At 34.1% G+C, this 21,712-nt stretch overlaps 1 protein-coding gene across 13 annotated transcripts in view; it reads left to right on the forward strand.

The window, feature by feature from the left end:
- Positions 1–11,295, forward strand: part of LOC309623713 (uncharacterized protein) — a 244,439-nt gene extending 233,144 nt beyond the window's left edge. For 10 of the 13 annotated variants that reach the window (XM_082380816.1, XM_082380817.1, XM_082380814.1 and 7 more), the window contains one exon: positions 10,998–11,295. In XM_082380816.1, the coding sequence (XP_082236942.1) occupies positions 10,998–11,264 (267 nt within the window). In that variant the 3' untranslated portion in view covers positions 11,265–11,295. Of the gene's footprint in view, positions 1–8,085; positions 8,575–10,997 lie in introns of those variants that run through there. The other 3 variants (XM_082380811.1, XM_082380810.1, XM_082380812.1) reach the window with 3 other exon arrangements.
- The last annotated feature ends 10,417 nt before the right edge of the window (positions 11,296–21,712 follow it).

Genomic DNA, 21,712 nt, shown 5'->3' on the forward strand with positions numbered 1-21,712 from the left:
TATATTTAGCTACAAAGAATACGGCAATACTAAGTTTAATATGGCTGTAACTTGAAAAAGTATAGAGTTAAAATAAGGAAAACAATCTTCTTGATAAGTGCAAAAGAATTCAATACATTTTCTTCTTCATAAGCTTTAAATAAGTTTTCAGTGAGTATCAGAATATTTTTCTTATTTAGCGAGCAAGAAGTAATTTAAATATATATTATATATGATAAGATATAGTTATTGTATACAGTATAATTATATATAAAATTTATATAATATACACAATTATGTTAGATTAAAATATTATATTTTCTTAATTTTAATACATGGCTTTGTTACCCATTATAAATTATAATCTAATATATTTATATATTAGGAATTTATCAATCAGCTGCTATTGAAAACAACCTGAACACCAACTGATTTATGCAAAGAATTTACTTCTCACTCATAAACGTGTGGGTCAACTCAGGATCTGCTGAGCTCAACTCAGATCAGCTAATTGACTCTAAGCTGTGGGTTGGGTTCAAGTCTACTCTATATGTATTCACATTCGGGGACTATATTTCCTTAACCATAGCCAGTCTTATAACAAAGGGTAGATTGACAATTTGCAAATAATATTTCATTCTACTACATTAGTTTATTCATCCATTTATTCAACTATCCATTCAATCATCCTATTAAAAAAATGTATACTGAGAGCTATTATATGATTGGTACAATATAAAGCACTAAAAATACAAAGTGAGAAAAATAAACATGGTGTCTTCTTTCATGGAGTCAAAAGTCCAGTGGAGCAGTGAGTGCTACTAATCAAGCAATTGCACAAACACACCTATAAGTAAACAATTTTTTAAATGCAATTAAATGCAAATACTAAGTGGTATAAGCTATGCAATGGCGTAACACTAGAATTCAAGAAATCTTCATGCAGAAAACAACAAACGAGCTGAGAACTAGGTATTATTCTATGTAGCCGAACGTGTTGTGGCAGAGAGAAGAGTGTTTGAGGCAAATGAAAGAGTATGTGCAAATGTTTTGTAATGACAGAGATCATGTTTGTTTGAAGGAAATTTTTCAAAGAGAGATAAGAGAGGTGAAGGAGGATGGCACGGGTGAGAACTATAAAGAGAGTTGGGGTCATACTATTGAAGACCTCATAGACCATGGCAAACATTTTGAACATTTACCTAAGAGCAATAAGAAGTTGGTGAATGCTTTTGAGCAAAAAGCCTGATGTGAAATATTTATATTTCCATTTTAAAATATCGCAATGGATTCGTTAAAGATATTGGAAGGAGACAAGAGTGGATATGGAGCTTTTCATCCAACAGACATTTTAGCCAGTTATAGTTTGATAATATAGAGGCAGATGCATTGGAGAGAAATTTTGAAGATAAAACTCAAAGTACTCTGAAAATTTAATTGCAGAGCATAAGGGAGGAAGAAGTTTCAAGACTCACTCCTACAGTTCAGGCTTGTGACACTGAGCATATCGTATACTCTTCGAAGATCATTCTCTTGACTCATTTTCCTCTTTATCTTCCCCAAGTATTTTAGGTCTGTCTTTACCTGTCCATGAAACTGCATATTCAGTTATGCTACGATAAGGTATTTTCTTGTCTGCACATCAGAAATGAACTAGAATGTTGTTTAAGCAGAAAGAGTAAAATCCATCTCAAATGCCACATGTGATCGTTAAAATCATGTCAAGATAAGGAAGCAATTCTTACTATAAATCAAACATTATTGCTAATATTCTTAAAGTAATCACAAGCTTAATTAGCTAAAAAATCACTGCAAATGATTAAAAGGATCAGTATGTATGAACCATTTGATGCTCCTCATATCAAATAATAGTCGAATAGAGGTTATTTTTGAGGAAAAAAAGGGACAGGCATTAATCCTCAATTTTATGTCACAATGCTAGTTACAAAGGAGTGACATTATTTTCCACTTCATGCTAATCACTACCTGGGCAAAGGATTACATATTTGCTTCCTAACATATATCATTTTTTCCTGAAATACACGACTATCCAAGTACATGGGGAAAAAAGCTACTCATTAATTATTTGGATAGTTATCCACACCAGCCATTCTCCTGAAAATCTTTCCCCTCAGTAATTTTATAGCTAAAATAATTTATCTGAGAATACTTCAAACTTGATGATATTATAATATTACAGAGAACATAATTAGTAAATTATGGCTATGATAATGACCTTGCTAATGTCTATCATCAATCTGATGGTCTAGCAATACATATGAATTATTATATTGCCAAAATTAATGTATTATCTTGAGTCCAAATTTACTTTGCCGTATTTATTGAGTTTCTAATATATGTCATGGCTTGTGTTGGCCTTGGTAATACATTAGCCCCATCCTCAGGACTTTAAAATCCAACACATAGAAAACTCTAAACACTTTTCATGTGTATAGGATACATTTCATCTTTTAATCCAAAAAGTTAGGATTACAAATATTGATTGATTCTACCCTGGACTATAGAGCTGTATTATGTCCTGTTGACTATTATTCTTTTATTTATGACAATCTTTAAACAGTAAATCATAATTTCAGAGTACGAAATCAGATTAAAGAAACAGATGAGAGATTCTCTGAGCTAAGCAATAAAGAATGAAAGCTTTGGAAGTAAATTCATTGAAATCCAACCGGACTGTGATACAAGCTTTGAAACTTCATAAATATCTTCATTCCTCCAAACTCCATTTTTATTTTAAAATAACAATTGTGCCAAAGCTGACATTTTTGAGTGTTCATATATTTTAGGCTATGAATTAGGGCATTAAATAAATTGTCTCATTACTGAAAACCCTACATTATAGTCAGCACTATTATTATCCATCACATTTTACAGAAGAGGAAACAAACTTAAAATTCACAAATTTAGTAAGGGATAGAGCCAAAATTTAACTCATACTAAATTTAGACCCCATGACCTAAACACTATAACAAGATATTAGTATAAGATATTAACCTCAGAAGGCTCTTTGGGGTTTCCAAAGAGGTTGAATATAAAGCAGGTAGGTCTCAGTTGGGGGGCAAAATACGCTGATACTTGCTCTTCCTTCTCTTAAGAATACAATAAGGAGGTCCCTGAGACCAACACTTCCTAAACGAAAAAAGAGTAAACATATATGTTAGCCATTAATCTAAGACTAAAATGTCAAGCAAAATGTCCTTAAATGTTTCTTTTTTAACCTGGTACCGATTCTGACAAGGAGATGCACATGCATAGCCCATCCACTCCCGTCAGCTAACACTACATAGCAGGGGTTACTAAATGGGTCAATATGAGAAGGTGTAGAAATAGCCCCTAAAATTATGCCAGTGAAAGCTTCAGCTTTTTCCTTTCTGATCCTTACTAATCCCTGACAAAAGAGCATGCCAGGTTGCTTATGTGGGTACCAGACACACCAGATCACACATTCTTTGATGAGTACAGGAGCTGTACCTTAACTTTCCATTCCTGTGCTCACTTTAGTGTCTGGCACAGAGTAGAGCGCAGACTTTTGAATAAATGGATGAATTATTCTAGTGATAATACCAAATTTGTACTTGACAATCTTCTTAGAGTAAATGAGAAATTAAGCAGATGTGTCACTTTAAGAAAGACGTAGCTTCTACCTATAGTTTATAGTGTATATGTGATACCTATGCATTAAGGGTACAGATCAGGGCAAAAGTTATACCCGTGTCTACTTGTTTATGAACATATAGAAAGATGTCAGAATTAAGCCATTCTATTAGGAGCTAAGAAACTAACCAGAGGTGGTTTTTATTTACATAGGCAAACTGTGTGTGTGTATATATATATATATATATATATATATATATATATATATATAATTCTGTGTGTGTGTATATATATATATATAATTCTGTGTGTGTGTGTATATATATATATATATATATATATATATATATATATATATATATATATAAATTATCTATTAATATATAATGTGAATTTGCTGGACAAGGCCTCATAACAGGCACATGGGGTCACTAGTGAATGGTATCTAAAGTTATTACCAAATGATTTCACAGACCTTTTGTCAGATGGACACAAAATGAGAAAATAAATGTCCCAGCAGCATTAGGAAGTCAGAGGTTAAAGAAACCTTAATCACATTTTGTTAGCAAAGATTGTTTTAAGGATATTTAGGTTTGAAATGCATTCATCTTTACCGAGGCTTTTAAATATCAGTCAAAGGGAGACTAAGAAATGAAGTAGCAAGGAAATAAATACCTAAAGGAGAAAAAGAAAGAAAAAAAGAGATGAGCATAGGTTTTGAAATATTTCAGAGACTAACTCAAGATGGTTTATATGTTCTCACTTTCTCTGGATATTTTTTATGTTTGAAGAGAATTCCCTGTTCTCATAGAGAGAACTACTAAGAAAATTAAGTGTGACAGTTAGAAAAGAGTTCTTTTTATACTAATATTTTTTTCATGTATTTATACTTACCTTTTAAATCAGTATTTTTCAGAATAGGGTATAACTGTATCTAATTTGTTTTTAATTATCAAATAATATAATGGAACATTTCTAATCCACAAGGTTTGTTTCAGGTTTATTGAGATATAATTGTTTAAGTTTAACATGTACAATGCGATGACTTGATATACATATATATTGTGAAATAATTACCATAATTAATAATTAAGTTAGTTAATACATCCATCACCTCACATAGTATTTTTTGTCTGTGTGGTGTGTACATTTAAGATCTACTCTCTGCAAATTTCAAGTATACAGTACAGAATTATTAACTATAGTCACTATGCTGTACATTAGATCCCCCGAACTTATTCATCTTAAAACTGAAAGTTTGTACTCTTTGACCAGCATCCTCCATTTTTACCACCTACAATTTTAAGTCAACTACTATTAATGAGTGTCCATTAAAGATCTCATTCTATGTGAGTGTAGGAGGTTGTTACATAAAAATTATTCTTTTCCACCAAGACTTTACTAAATTTGGGAAACACATCACTTATAGATATTTGAAAATCAAGTGATGATATTTCAGTATACGAGTAACCACTAAATTGTGTAGTGTAATGAGTGTGCTTTTCCCATGCCCAGCCCCACTACCTTCCAAAGCTCATTCTACTGCAGTCCCTTTAGAAGTCAAGGACTCTCTGTGCTTTGGTGATGCCTACAAAGTCCTTGGCTGCGGCAAAGAGTTATCTGCTCACAAGGTAGTTTTGATGAAAACTCAAAAGTGCATAGCATGGGAGGGCATCCATCTGTTGAAAGAGTCTCTGGTGTTATATAGGCAATGACTGATAGAAAGAATTCTTCTGTAGGAAGGTAACACCCAACTGGCCTCTGTTCAGGGGAAGTAAGCTTCTCGCTTGACATCATGACGAGTTAATATTTCCAGCTGTTGTCTTGTCCTCTACTTGACAGCCTACATAAGTTGCTCCTGCCTTTTGATGACCTCATCCAAATCCCCCAGGTTATATCCTTCTGTTTTGACATGGGCTTCCATTTTGGCCATGGTCCACTGTCTTCTCTACCCCATTTACATCCCATAAGACTATCTTTTACTCTTACATGGACCACTGATGTTGCTTTCTATTCCTCTCCATATGCTTTCTAAAGTTTTCTGTGGGATCAATTTGATATTTACATCCTCTCTGTACTATCTGGACATTAGGATCTTGGTCACAATTTATTTATATAGTAGTAGTTGTGCCTTTTCCTCTGCACTTCTGCTACAACAACTCTAGGCATTTTTAAGTTACTTCATTCCCTTCAAATGAAAAGAGAAGGGACAGGGTGTAAAGAAAGTACAATAATTAATATTTTAAGATCTTTTCTCTTTAAAGTAACACTACAAAATCTACAGGTTAACTCTTTCTCATACTTTTTTCTTACATTTCCAGTGATCTGCTGATCATATTTTAGCATCTGTTCTACATACATGTAAACCAAAAAATGTTTACCTTGATTCTTCAAACTTGCTGTTCTTACTGAACACTATTTCTTCTTGTCCTGCTCCTGTTGTCTCAGTCACTCAGTCTTGAAAATTGATAATGATACTCTCCATTCCCATTGCCATCGTAATTAGTTGGCTGAACTTTCAGTGATGTTGTAATTTTTCATCAATTTGCATCTTTTCCCCCACTCATCTCTTTATTGGATTAATTGTCACTATTGGAATAATAAGTCCCTTGATTTAAATATTATCATTGGAATGCGACACAAAATAAAATAATAATATAAGGCTCTAGACTTGCAGTTATGTGGGAGAATAAGCACATTTGATCCACATATCTGTTACTTGCACCTGAAAGTAGAACTGATACACAAGGAAAAGAGGCAAAAGCAAAACTGTAAAAAAGAAAGTCAGAACACAAGAAGGAGATGAAAAAAAGGATTTAGGACAGAAAATAAGAAGGAAAAAGAGTAAAGAAGGAACAGAAAAGAAAAAAAGAAAGAAAAAGCAAAAAGAAAAGAGAAGAAAAGAAAAGAAGAGCTACGAGAGAGCCAATACACTAGCAAAGTATTCTGAGAAGTTGTCACAAATGTCTAGAAGTAGTTTAGTCCCCAGTTCACTGCTTTTAGTTTTCTTTCCTAATTCTAGATTATGTAGAACATGTAGAAGAAGCTAAATAATTTAATGTTAATAAAATTCAAGCAGCAATGTCTTGTGACAAGAAAAAAGGGAACACTAAAGATTTTTAAGTAAAGCTTGTATGTTTACTAAAACTATTTTCAGGGCTATGGAAGTGAAAGTTCTAGGGAAACTGAGAGAACTCTTTCTCTTTCCCTACCTCCATTCCAGCAATAAAAGTTTTTTTCTTTGCTTTCTTGTTTACTTTTTAAGGAGACATAAATCTACCACCCAGCCCGAGTACTGGAACACTACCAATAACCTACAGCTATATCCTCGTCTATTTATCTCCATAAAAAGCCTTAAGAGCTCTTTATACATATTCATACATGTATTTTTCCTTTAGGTTCTATAATTCCACTGTTAGGAGTCTGTATAGAAAAATATATGCTTGTAGATGTTCATCACCACATTTCAAAATTATGCAATATCATAGGAAAATGTTTACATTAAGTGTATTTTGATGTGTGCATGTGTGTCTATGAATAAATGTGTATTTTGTATGTATATATTAAAAATAAAGAATATGCATGTAAAAATTAAAATATTACAGAGGTGCTTACGATAAAAGAGAGACTACTATTTTTTCCATATCCTGTTCCCAGTTCAACTTCTCAAACTTAGCTGTATTTATTCAGACATACCTCCTTATGTGGAAATTACACACTTTACTTAAATTGCTTAAATAATCTTTTCTAATTTATCAACTTAACATCTTATCTCTTAATGCTCTTCTAAGAAGGATGGTGATTTAGTTCACAGATATTCAACTTCATCTCTTTTCCTCCTCTCAATCAATGAAATTATTATTTTAATCCTTTTATCATTTTGCTTTTAAAATATGCGTTGAATTTGAGGAAGAATTTCACTCACACCTCCTGTTTTAGCATCCCTTTTCCTTCTCTCCTACTGTAGTTCCTTTCTGTTTTATTTTTAATACCTCTCTTTATTGCTTTTCTTTTCATCAGTACTGGTTCTCATATACTTTGTGGTTTGCAGCAGTTGGTACAAATGTCTTTTTTTCACTGAAGGTTTTCTCTCATTCTTTTTTGCTGTTATAAGATTCTTTACTTAATATAGTTTTATTGGTGCTTTGGAAAAGAGCAGAGCAAAAGCTTGAACTCAATTAGCCATCTAGGATGATGAACAATTGTATTATACTAAACTCTCTAATGTATTTTTTGGGCGTCAAATATTCTATAATCCCCTGGATTTCAATTGACTGCAACTGTGGAAAATCAGGTCCCCAAGAAAGCTGACTCTGAGATGTGGATTAGCATGCATTAGGTTTATTAGGGAGTGCTCCCAAATAAACACCTGCAGGAGAAGGGAAGTCAGCAGGACTGGGCAGAGTAAGTTATGTTGTGATGCATTCACAGCAGCTGACTTAACTCATCAGCTTTATCCTGAATTGTGGTAAAGTGTCCAAATCTTTACAGCCAAATCCACCAGTCACTGGACTGCCCCTGGGAAGGAGCTTGATGGATGAGTGCTGTCTGCCACCAGCACCTCCAGCAGATGGAAACTTAATTCTCATTCCTATTGGTGAGTCTGAACTGCTCAGCACAATATCAACTACAACTACAAAATCTAAAATCAAAGCCTGGAATTCAAAACTGTGTCCAGTCTATCCTTAACCTGTTTATATACTTTTATTTCCCACAACTCCCCAGTCTCCCCAGTATGAATCTAAGTATTCTAGTAAAACTAAGTACACCCCATTGTTTCATAATCCTTCTTTCTTTCCTGCCTTAGACAACATCTGAGCTCAGCTTCGATATCATTTCACATATAAAGCTATTTCTGATCAGACAAGTTGAAATGACCTTTCCTGCTTCTGAATTCTTTTAGAATTTTTTATCTTAGCCGAATGAATTTATGGCATTTCCCTGTATTATAGTTATTAGAATGTGAATCTTATCTCTTCACTAGATTGTGACTTAAGATGCTCCATAATAGTTATTAAAATAGTAATTAAATGATTATTAAAATGAGAAATGTTGAAAGCAGAGTGAAAAACTGAACCATGTAGACAAGGCCACAGACAAGGAAATCAGATTTGAGCTGGGTTTTCAAGTCTTAGTGAGTAAACATGGCTTTCTTCATCTCCTGGGAATTCTCAGGTTATAGGAAGACTCGTTTTGTGATTTACTGGTTATGAGGCTCAAATCACTTTTTCCAATATTTAATTGCTGTGTGACCTTGCATGTGTTACTTACCTTTCTGAACATCAGTTCAGGATATTGATACCTTTTTGAGATTCTGATTCAGAGGTTTTGGGTATATACCCAGAAATGATATTGCTGGGTCAAATGGTATTTTAATTTTCAATTTTTTGAGGAACTTCCATACTGTTTTCCATAACAGTTACACCTATTTTGTATTCTCAACAACATTGTACAAGGGTTCCAATATCTCCACATCCTTACCAACACTTATCACTTTTAAAAGTAATAATAATAATAGCCACTCTAGTAGGTGTGAGGTAATTCTTCACTGTGGTTTTTATTTTCATTTTTCTAATGATTTGTGAGGTTGAAATATTTTTATATACCTATTGGCTATGTGTAAGCTTCTTAGAGAAATGTCTTTTCAAATTTTTTGCCCACTTTGTAATTAAGTTATTTTATTTTATTTTTTTTAACTATTCTGTTGTAGGAATTCCTTGAGTATTTCATATATTAACCCTTTGTCAGATATATGGTTTGAAAATATTTTTCCCATATTATAGGTTGCCTTTGCATTTTGTTGGTTATTTCCTTTGCTATGCAGAAATTTTTAGTTTAATGTAGTCCCATTTGTCTATTTTTTTCTTTTGCTATCCATGCTTATGGTGTCATATCCAAGAAATTATTGCCAAGACAAATATTATCAAGATTTTCACCTATGTTTTCTTCTAGAAGTGTTAGAGTTTTACATCTTACACATAAGTCTTTAATCCATTTTGACTTGATTTTGTGTCTGATGTAAGGTAAAGGACCAATTCTATTTTTTTTTTTTTGATACGCCTATCCAGTTATGGTTTCCCATAACCATTTGCTGAAGAGACTATTGTTTCCTCATTGTGCACACTTGACATACTTGTTGACTATCATTTGACATTTAAGTATGGGTTTATTTGTTGGCTTTCTATTTTGCTCCACTGGTCTATGTCTGGATCTATGCTGGTGCCATACTGTTTTGATTGCTGTAGATTTATAATATTTTTGAAAATCAGGTAATGTCAGGAGTTTCCATCTTTGTTCTTCTTTCTCAAAGTTGTTTTCAACATTCAGGGCCCTTTGTGGTTCCATATTAATTTTAGTATTGGGGTGTCTTTCCATCTATTTATGTCTCCTTTAATTTCTTGTAGTTTTCATTGTACATCTTTCAACTCCTAGGTTGTTTATTTCAAAGTATTATATTATATTCATTTTATATTATATTATTTTATTTTATATTATATTCATTTTATTCAAAGTATTATATTTATTTTATGCTATTGTAAATGGGACTGTTTTGTTAATTCTTTTTTGGATAGTTTGTTGTTAGTCTATAGAGACACAACTGACTTTGGATTTCAATTTTTAGCACCCTGTAACTTTGCTGAATTTGTTTATTAGTTTTAACAATTCTGTGTGTGTGTATGTGTTTACCATGAGGCTTACATAAAACCTCTTAGAGTTATAAAGTCTATTTTAAGCTGACTACAACTTCAATCAAATACAAAATTCTACCTTTTTACTTCTCTTCCTTACACACGTTTTATATTATTAATACCAAATTTATATATTTTTATATTGTATATTGATTAACATTTTTGTCATTATAATTATTTTTAATGCTTTTGTGTTTTAACATTTATAGTACAATTAAAACCACCACTACAGTATTATGATAGTCTGTATTTGTCTATATGTTTGCCTTTACCAGAGAGTTTTATTGTTGCTCTTTATTTAAGATGTTCTTAGTCCCATAAAACCCTTAGGATTTCTTGATTCTCTTTCATTTTTTTTTTTTTTTCTCCTCTGAGTGGATAACTAATGACCTGTCTTTGTATTCTCTCATTCTTTCTTCTGCTTGCTTATGTCTGGTGTTGAACTCCTGTAGTGAATTTTTCAGTTCAATTATTGTATTCTTCAGATCTAAAATTTCTGTTTAGGTCTTTTTTTTTAATAGTATCTATTTCTTCTGTTGATCTTCTCATTCTGTTCATGCATTGTTTTCTGATTTTTAGTTGTCTATCTGCGATCTCTTGAATTTTTAAAATATAATCTATAGATCTCCATTTTCTTAGGGTTGATCACTGGAGATTTATTTTGAGTATTTTAATGAGTCATGTTGTTGCCCTAATTCTTTGTATTCCTTGTAGATTTACATCAGTAGCTGTGTATTTGAAGACACAACTCTCCTAGTCTTTACAGAATGGCTTCATGAGGGAATGACCTTCACCAATCAGCCCAGCTGGAGTTTCTGGGGGCTTCTCAAACCTCTTCTATGGACTTGTGCATTTTTATTACTAATCAGACATAGTTTTTTTTATCCAAGAGCCTGTAATCACTTGCACTCTCTGGTTACTGACTGTTTTACCACAAGCTTGGATATTGGAGGAGGCTCTATTTCTTTTCCTCCAATTTGAGAGAGAGATCAGCCTCAGGGTCTGTGCCTTCTCCCAGTCTCACACAGCTGTACCAGCTGCAGCAAGCTGTCCTCTGCTTTCCTTTGTTCTTAGCTGGCCAGGCATCCAAACTATGCCCGTTCTGTCAGCACTCTAGGTGAGGCTAAACAAAAATCGGTTTTTTAGGCAGCCCCAGGAGACTGGAGTCACTCTCCATATGCTTTTCCCTCAAGGGAAAAGTCACAGTCAGTGGTGATTTCTCTTAGCCCTGAGTTGAGCCAGTTTGGGGTAGGGACTGAACTAATGTAGGTAAAGTGAAACTATTCTCCTTACCTCTTTAAATGTGACTATTCACGGTCAGTTTCGTGCTCAGCTGGGGTGCTACAACCTCTTGACAGGGATCTGAATTTCTCCTAAAGCTCTTTTGGTCTGTGTATTGTTAAATCACTGCTTCTGTGAGAAAAAGAAGTCTAAGACTTACTCTTCCACCATCTTGTTGCCATTACTCTTTGCACAAAAACTGCCTTTGAGTTATTATCTTCATTGTCCGTATTCAGTGTAGTTTATGAAAATAATCTTTAGAGAAAAAGACAGCAAATAACTTACATCCCATTTACCATTCCAGTCAGTAGCAGTTGCCTCGTGCAGCAGGAAGAGAAAGATCATAGCAAAGGAGCAACAGCAGTCGTGGTCATAGAATAGGGGCATTGTAGCGTGTATGTCTGGTATTTGCTACTTATCTGAAAAGAATGCTGCCTATAAGTGTGTCTTGCTAAAATAACAATGAGTACAACAATCATACCATCATAGTAATAACTGGCTGATACCAAATACTTTCTGTGTTGAAAAGCACTAAAATAAGGATTAAGCTAAGTACTTTACATGTAGTACTGCCACATTTACTTCTCATTATGCGTTGGGAACTATTACACTCATTTACCCTTGAGATAGCTAAAGTTTAGAAAGATTAAGTAATTATAAAGTCGCAAACCTAGCAAGATTCAAATCCAGGTTAGTTTTTTAATATGTACTCTATCACCTGCCAGATAAGAGCGTGCTCCTAAATGGTGTTCTAAGGTTTTTAAAGTAGTTCTTCCATAATCCACCTCATTTATCATGTGAGAACTGTAATGGGGTTGTAGTTGACAGGACAGATGATAACACTCATCTGACTTGTCAAAGGACATCCAGGGCTTTCCTTCAATTGATATGCATACTGGCTGAGCTAGAAGCAAGCTGATAGAATGGAAAGACTCAGAAGTCAGACACATTATTAATTTACACATTCATTCATCTTCCATGCAGATATGCATTGAATGTCTTCTGTGTCACAGGCACTGAGCTCTAATTCTCCTTTTGCCTCTTTTTATCTAGGATGGTGGGTAGTTTAGTGCCTCATGATTTTACAGTATAAGAGCCAGGATACCTGTTTAAACAAATCCAGATGCAAATCCTAACTAATGCATGATTTGCGCATTAGAAAAATATCCTACACAGTTGCCATAAACCTTCTAATAGTCTTTTTATTTCAAAGGTGTGGACTAAACACCCCACACTATTTAGGTCTCAATATTTTCTAGGTAGTAAAATAAGCACTTTAGTTATAAGAACATATCTAATCCCCATAATAACTCTATAATGTAGTTACTACCATTATCATCTTCATTTTTTTCTTTTTGTAGTTTTACAACTGAAGCACAGAGAAGTTAAGTGATTTTCCCAAGATTACACAGCCTAGAAGTGGTAGAGTTTTTATTCTAACCCAGAGATTCTATTTCTAATGTATACTTGTATCCACAATTTATGATACATCATAATGTTGTTCTGAGGGTCAAATTAAACTGGATAATAAATGCAACATACCTAATAAAAAGTCTGAGACACAGTATATATTCAATAAATGTTAATATCCTTCCCTTGTGAGCCTAGGTTTTATTATTGCAAAGCGGTGCTACTTTCACTATGCCACTCTGCTCAATAAATAGTGACAGGCAGGAATGCTGTGTCAGAGGGACTCTAAACAAAGATCATGCAATTCATATCACAAAAATAGTTGAGAGAATGTGGCTTCCTGTAAGAAAACAATTCCCCTATAGCCATTTTTTTTCCCCTCTTCAGCCTGCATTTTTATACTATCAGGTCATTAAGTGTGATTTCAGGGACCTGTGTTCATATAAAACTTCAAATCTAGATAGTTAATGAAATAATAAATTATTTAACTGGAAAGGAAAAACAATATATATTCTCATTCTACATTGAAGTGTCTTAGAAATGAGGTAAATTTGATATAGAATTCAAGTCTTTTCACTTACGGTTAATTGACTCTTCAGAAGGTTTTTGCGTTCAGGATGTACACAAAAACACGTATGCATAGTACCATAGTCCTCGTGCTTTGAAGATCAGGATAATTCACCCTTTCTTTCTATTTATTTATTTTTGGAATTATATGTTTGGTTGTTGTCTACTTTCTTCACTACTGTTTGCCAAAGATCCATTTCCTTAGGAAATGAGAAGCTGACAACTGTAACATAATTCCAAGAGCCCTAGAATATTCTCATACTGTTCCAAGATAAACCACATTTAGTAACCCAATAGACACCAGATCACTTCAGTAAAGTCAGCAAGAAGCAATATTTCTTTTTCTAGTATGTTGTTTAACTGTGTAACAAGTTAAAGATACCACGTCATCCATGAAAATGGCATCAGAGACAACTTAATTCTTCTGAAACATATTTTGAAAGAACCATAATGCTTCATTTCTCTGATTTTCTCTACCAAATAATAAATTACAAATACTGTTCTGCTCTATACAAGCTAAAAGCTCCCCCTACTGTCTGTTAAAGAAACTATTAAGAAAACATCTTCCAATTTTAGCTTCTTGATCAAATCAGATAGTCAGTTCTTTGTTCCACTGGAAGGACTAAAACAGGGAAGGGGAGGGAGATAAAGTAAGGGGTTCAACCTGTCATGGTCCCTCAAGGATTATATGAACTGAATATGAGAAGCGTGCTCTAACATTTTGTTCCCTCGGTCTGCCTTATTTCATACATATTCTGAAAGTGTGAACACTTCACCACACTAAATGGGATCCCAAATTTTAAAGATACCTCTTTTTTATAATATATCTCTGCAGCGAAATTCAATTAGGTCCTCTGATGCTGAACACAAGAATTAAACAATCTGTTCTAAATGCCAGAGGAGAAGGCATATTTTGGACATAATGAGGAAAGGTACATATAAATGAGACACAATATGTAACTTACAGGTAAGGTTTGGATTAGCCTGAGGACAAATAGCTTAAGTGGAAAACAGTGGAACCGTTTAAGAAGGATTTATGGGACCGCCTTGATTCTTAGTTTGGTTTCCTTCGGAAGTAGATGCTAAGATAATAATTGGTGTACAAATAATTTATTTGAGAAGAATCAGGAAGCAATAGATGAGAGTGGAAAATGAGATAAGATAGGAAGAAAGCCAATAAAATGTGCCTTATTAACATCTTATTGCTGTCAGTGAGTGAGGCTTTTCATGCTTCCAAGCTCACAGAGATGTAGCACACACCTCAGAGTTACCCTCTTGGGGGCAACGGAGCCAACTCTCTCTCTGCCATGGATTGATGGTTCCTACATGACTCAGGTCATTAATTCTATGATCCTCCAAGCTTGCCTGGAGCGGGCGGTGCCCATGTACATGCCCAGAAATAAAGCCATCAGAGAGCCACACGTGTCTGCAGTAAGTGGCTTTGTGGTACATAGACTTGAGTTTGAGGGGGATGCAGCCGCAACAATGCCAGCTACCCCAGTTAAAAAGACACATAACAAATTGTTGAAAGGCTCTTTTATTCATTCTACACAGAATCATACTTATCATGGCAACTTTGAGTTTTTAACAGTTTGTTCACCCGAATTTGGGGGTTCTCAGTGCATTAGCACATGGGCAGTGAGCCTTCTCAGGAAGCACCGTGGGTTGTGCATTGGGACACATGGGGACTCAGTAAAGCAAAGAAAGGACACCATGAAATATTATGTAGAGACACCAGCCAGAGGACTATTTTGTTGTTCTCATGCAGTTGTCATCTTGGTTTTTGTATCTGGAGGTTAATTGTTTACATACACCTACCTGGCCACGGATGAACTGAAGAGATTGAGCCTGTGGACATTTCAGCTACACAAACAACTCTAACAAAGGTAAAATTTCCACTTGAACTTGTCTGTAGGCTCTAACAATATTTCACTCTACTTGAAATTAAAGAGAAGAAAATAGCCCCTGTAAATGAGGCATACCTGCTTCTCCAGTAACTCCTTAAAATTTTTCTTCAGGGAGAGTTTGACATTGAACATAAGAAGGGTTGCTGTCATTGTCTATTATGAATTATAATAGGTCATCTCTACTTTATTCTAAATTCGACCTTCACTAAGGCTTTATTTAACATGTAATAGAAAGCTTTTTATTGACATCTGCTAGGGAACAAATAGCTCAGTGACAGCAATTTTATTTTAAACTCTGTATCTTATACCGTAATAGGCTATTTTAAATAGAATAAACGGTACAATTTTGTCTAGTACATAAACTTTGTAAGTTATTATATATGTTATCCATTATATATATATTTTAAAGTATATGGGAACTTCAAATATTCTTTGTGGATCCTTGAATAAAATATTCTAATCCTAGAAATAAGACTTACTTGAGCTTTAATGAGCCTAGGGTTGAGTTTAGTTCACCAGCTTAAAAATAGTATATTTAAAAGGATTAATTATATAGGAACTAGATTTGGAAAATACTATGTATTTTTCATTGAAATTATTCAACTTCCAATTCCAATTCTGATGAAGGGAGAGGAGTCAGAAGTCTCCATACCACCAAGCAATTCTCTGACACCAGCCGAGTGTCCTATGATTCAACTCAGTTCTGACACTAACTATCCGGACAGTGTCAGATCCCACAGGTTAAGGGCTCAGTCCCACAAAGAATGGCCCCTCACACACACACATCAGATGCCAATTCTGATCCAGATGGTTACCTGTGCTTCTGCCCAACCAGTTACAGACTGAAGGTTCTAAAGACCCATCCTTTGTTCATTTTGCTTGGGGGGCTCAGAGAACTGAGAGAAATCTTTTACTTACTAGATCACTGGTTTATTGTAAAAGGATATAATTCAGGAACAGCCAGATGGAAGAGAAGCTCAAGGCAGGGCATGAGGAGAAGGCAAGGAGCCTCCAAATCCACTTCTAACTCACTGCTCTCCCAAATCTCCACTTATTCATCAACTAGGAGGCTCTCCAAACTTGTCCCTTTGGATTTTTGTGGAAGTTTCATTACACAGGCATGACTGATTAAACCATTAGCCACTGGTGATCGATGAAACCTCCACTCCCTCTCCTCTCGCAGGAGGTCAGGGGGATGGGACCGAAAGTGCCAACCCTCTAATCACATGGGTGGTTCTCCCAGCAGCCAGGCCCCATCCTTAGGTAAGGTGACGTAATCCTCTTCTCTCTGCAGCCCTGAGTAATGTGCAAGTACAAAGCCCTCTGCTTCATATTCTGTTCTTTGAAGCATTTGGGACATGAAAAAGAACATTTAAAAACTTTATGAGCAGTAGTTTATAAATATTGCCAATATTTTTCTTAGTACATGTTTATATTTATGTGACCTAATAATACAGGGCAAATGAAATAAAACACAAGCATTTTGAGGGTGGTGGAGTGAAAAGAGATATGAAATTTTCAATCATAACTCTACCATATACTAGCTGTGTAATACTGGAAAAAAAATTAACCTTTGAGTCACAGTTCTCAGCTATATAAGATGGAATTGATAATCAACAGGTTGCAGACATAGCTGGTTATCCAACAAAAATTTATGATTTTCCTTCCATAGTGTGTAGTTGTTGATGGGAATCAGCTGCCCACCAGGGCCTATATTTCTTAGGCCTCATTAAACCTAGGTACAGCCAAGTGACTTGTTTCTTTCCACTCTGAATGGAACTGTATGACACTCTTAGACAAGAGTTTATTGAAGAAGGGCATCTGCACCATCACTTTCAGTTACAATTAGCTGGGTGCTATGGACCCAGTGACTACCAAATATAAAATAGATATCTAGTGGGAAACAGCTGCATAGCACAGGGAGATCAGCTCGATGCTTTGTGACCACCTAGAGGGGTGGGATAAGGAGGGTGGGAGGGAGACGCAAGAGGAAGGGCATATGAGGATATATGTATAAATATAGCTGATTCACTTTGTTATACAGCAGAAACTAACACAACATTGTAAAGCAATTATACTCCAATAAAGATGTTAAAAAAAAAAACGAAATAGAAGGAGCCTGGGAACCTGAATCACCATGTGGAAAAAAGACTCACTAACCAAGAATACATGCATGGAAGAATTATATGAGCTAAAAAGTAACATGTCTATGTAAAACTTCTGTAATTTAGGATTTCATTTATATAGCTTCTCTAATATACAGTAATCTTTAATTTTTCTTCATCTCAAGCACATTGCAAATTTCATTTTGTGAAATTCTGAAGAAGAAAGTTGGCTTGAAAATTGTATCATTACAAAATGACCTTGGTCAGGCTACTATATATGTTATGTACCAGAATAGGGCACCAGATTTTTTCCAAAGGTGGGTTGAGGTGGTGTTATATTACCTACCCTTTGGCATGAGAGGAGTGAGATGTGTGAACCTCATCCTGGGAAAGATACTGCCTCATTTCTGGGATACTAGCTGATTGCTGGCCATGTTAACCACCTTTAAATGACCAGCCAATTCCCTTCATTCTTATTCCACTCTGTCCAAATAAAATTCTGCTTATAATTTGGCCTCCTTTTTAGAATGCCACGTTTATAAGTAGGATCTACTAAGCAGGTTTTCAGGACCCTTACCGAGGCCTGCTAGTCAAGTACATGTGCCAATACTAGTGTCCAGACTTTTGTTTGAAGTCCATGATGTATTGATCATTAACAGTGATTTAAACAACCCTATTTATCATTTTAATTATGTTTTTTTTGTACCATACTCTCTGAATCTGGTTAATAGGAATCTAATTTACAAAGAAGAAGATACCACAGCAGTCTTCTAAAAATGCAGTATAGATTCTGATTTGGAAAATTAACTATGGGAAATAAAATAGTATATACCACTTAAAAAACAAAATGAACTGACATTGTAAATTCATTTATGACTTTGAACTATATAATAGTAATAAATGGCTTAAATTTAAAATATATTCACCACTTCGAAGTCTGTAATTAGAGAATTAGAAAATCTTAGAATTGCAAAATGTCTTTAGAGATCATATCATATTCTAAATCCTTCAATTATTTTTTTCCTCACATTTATACCACTCCATGAATACTTTCAAAGATCATATAAATTACCTCTTGGATATTTTTATGATTTTTTTTGTACCCTTCAATTATTCAAAAGACAATATTTGACTGATACTTATTTCTTAATCCCTCAAGAATAATGCAGGCAGCAAAATAATTAGAATTGCTTAACATTTATTTTGATTTTATAATGGAAGATAAGCATAAAAATATTAGAATAAGTCAGTGTTCACTATACAAATGTGTATATATATTTGTATATATAGACCACTTCTATCTCAAATATTCTTTATTAATAATTTATTGAACTTTAAATCTATGATATAGGCTTTAACAAAATTTTATATCAATTTCCATTTTGAAAGTATGAATATTACAGTGTGATTTGCCTCAGATGCTTCTTCTAGGGATGCTTTTACACAGGTCAACTTTGTATTAATATAGTAAAAAACAATTTTCTGTATGAAAGTTTGGAAAACAAAGAAACATGTTAATCAAATATCAAAGAGTGATAATAAATATTTTTTAAAATATTAGAAAAATATAAAATTATTTTAAAAAGGGATAACTTGAACAAAATATTCCTGTTTGATGGTATTTTATTACTTATTATCTAGAATTCAAAAATTGCTACTTTTATTTTGGGTATTTTCCTCCACATTTACTGATTTAGGGCAAAATTAGCATATTCAACTGTGGATTTTTTCCTATTAGGCATGTAAATTGCATATTCTTTAGCATGTTTGAATAGGTGGCGTTCTACACATTTTATTCAGGTAAAAAATAACTCTTAGCTCTTCTTCCCTTATCAATTTAGATTGAGAGGTTTGAAATTGTAACTCAGATCCAATTTAAATCCAAATCATAGAGTTATGTAAGAAGATGCCATGCAGTAAGAACAGGGAAGGTGAAAACAGTTACTGGTAATATGATGACGTTCCACTAAAGCAGTTAAGAGTATTTATAGAGTTACATTCTAAGACTAAATTCTTAGAATGTAAGAAACTATGGAACTATTACATTGAAAAATTTTCAGATGTCCTACCTCCATGTTTTATTTTTAAAGAATAACGTATAAGGTAAATATAATTTTTAACTATTTCAGTACCAAAGTATATATGTAACAGGGAACCAATATGTAAGTTTTGGCTGAAATATTAAGTTGAATGATATTAGATACCAAAAGTGAGCAAAGAGATTATCACAAAGAAATTTCAAATTAAGTAAATTTTGTTTAGATGATTAACCCACATCAGGAGTGTAAAAAGATCAAACTTATGGAAATTAATAGAGTTTTTAGGAAAAAAATATTACTTTAGAGAATCCCACTACAGTACCCCACAGTCAGGGGATACAGAAATGAAAGGGAGGAAGTTAGATTATAGATTCTGGTATTGAATTAGAATTGGAATTAGAGGTACTAGTGTTGAACTCATGGTTTTCAACAGATAGATAGAAAAAAACAACTGTAATGTGTGTGTGTGTGTGTGTGTGTGTGCTTTAGCTATGTCCTTTGAAAAAGTGAGAGCTGGGAACATAACTAGCACTGAAAACTTGGGCTCTAATTACATTCACCACTAAAAAAATCAAGGCTCCTTCAGAGCGGTTATATGTACTTATAATGATACAATAAATAAATCCATGAATAGGGAGAAAAGGGGGCTCTTTCTTACAGTAAAAGGACAAATCATAAATGTAAGTCAAATGTTGGAATTAGAAAACTGCCATATGGCAACTATGACACAATGATTAATTTTGGCATAAAATATAAACGGATGCATAAACTGTGGGAAAAAGTTCCATGAAAAATGAAAAATTGCATGATATCAGAATAGCTCCCCACAAAATGCACTTGCTAATCACAAAGGGGCAAACAGTTACTTTCCAGTGGAGAAACTTGGCTGACTTCAACAAATCATGCAATCAAAATTAGTTCGAAATTGTGCCATTTGCAGAGACATGGATGGACCTAAAGACTGTCATACAGAGTGAAGTAAGTCAGAAAGAGAAAAACAAATACTGTATATTAACACATATATATGGAATCTAGAAAAATGGTACAGATGAACTTATTTTCAAAGCATAAAGAGAGACACAGATGTAGAGAACAAACGTATGAACACCAAGGAGGGAAAGGGGGGTGGGATGAATTGGGAGATTGGGATTGACATACATACACTACTATGTATAAAACAGATAACTAATGAGAACCTACTGTATAGCACAGGGAACTCTACTCAGTGCTCTGTGGTGACTTAAATGGGAAGGAAATCCAAAAAGGAGGCGATATATGTATACGTATAGCTGATTCACTTTGCCGCACAGCAGAAACTAACACAAAGTTGTAAAGCAACTATACTCCAATAAAAATTTAAAAAAAAATTAGTTCATCACTAATGTGACAACTCAAAATTTTGTACCACTTGAAAGGATGCAACGGTATTCTTGACCAAAAAAAAATGTATAATCTGTATCTAATTAGGATAAACATTAGATAGAACAAAACTTGCCAGTAACTTTAAAAGTCACAACATTGTAAAAATCAAAGAAAGTCTTAGGATTTTTTTTTTCATGTTGAACAAGTCAACATGAAAATTATATGGAACTCACTATCCTCTATTGTTTAGAAGCAAGCCACATACCTCACTCACACTCAATTGGAGGAGGTCACACAATTGCATAAGAACCATGAGACTGAGGTCATGCGGGACCTCCTGTGTGTCTACCTGCCACACTAACCTTTGATTCTTGCATCTTTGTTCCCCTTTATATACCCTTATTTTCTTGATGGAGCACATATTTGTAATATGTAATATTACATGTTTGCAAAATGACAAAAATGTCCTTGGAAACTCTTGGAGGAAAATTTGTTTCCAAAAAAAATTTCATTTTGCTTGTATATAGCTGCAGAGGCTATGTATTTCTAGGATCACTGGAGACTGCAGCTTTTTATTGGGGCAGCTATTTGGGGCTCTATTATGAATTATGCCTGGAAATTCAGTTTACAGCCTATTTCAGTAGGTCTTCCAGTAATTTGATATGTTTTCTTTAATAATTTTCTTCATGCTTAACTTAGAGTGGATTTTGCTGTCTTCAGCTAAACTCCCTGAACAATACTTTACCCCATACCTAGCA

The sequence above is a fragment of the Balaenoptera borealis genome (assembly GCF_965194805.1).
Source record: "Balaenoptera borealis genome assembly, chromosome: 2".
In the NCBI taxonomy this organism is placed as follows: Eukaryota; Metazoa; Chordata; class Mammalia; order Artiodactyla; family Balaenopteridae; genus Balaenoptera; species Balaenoptera borealis.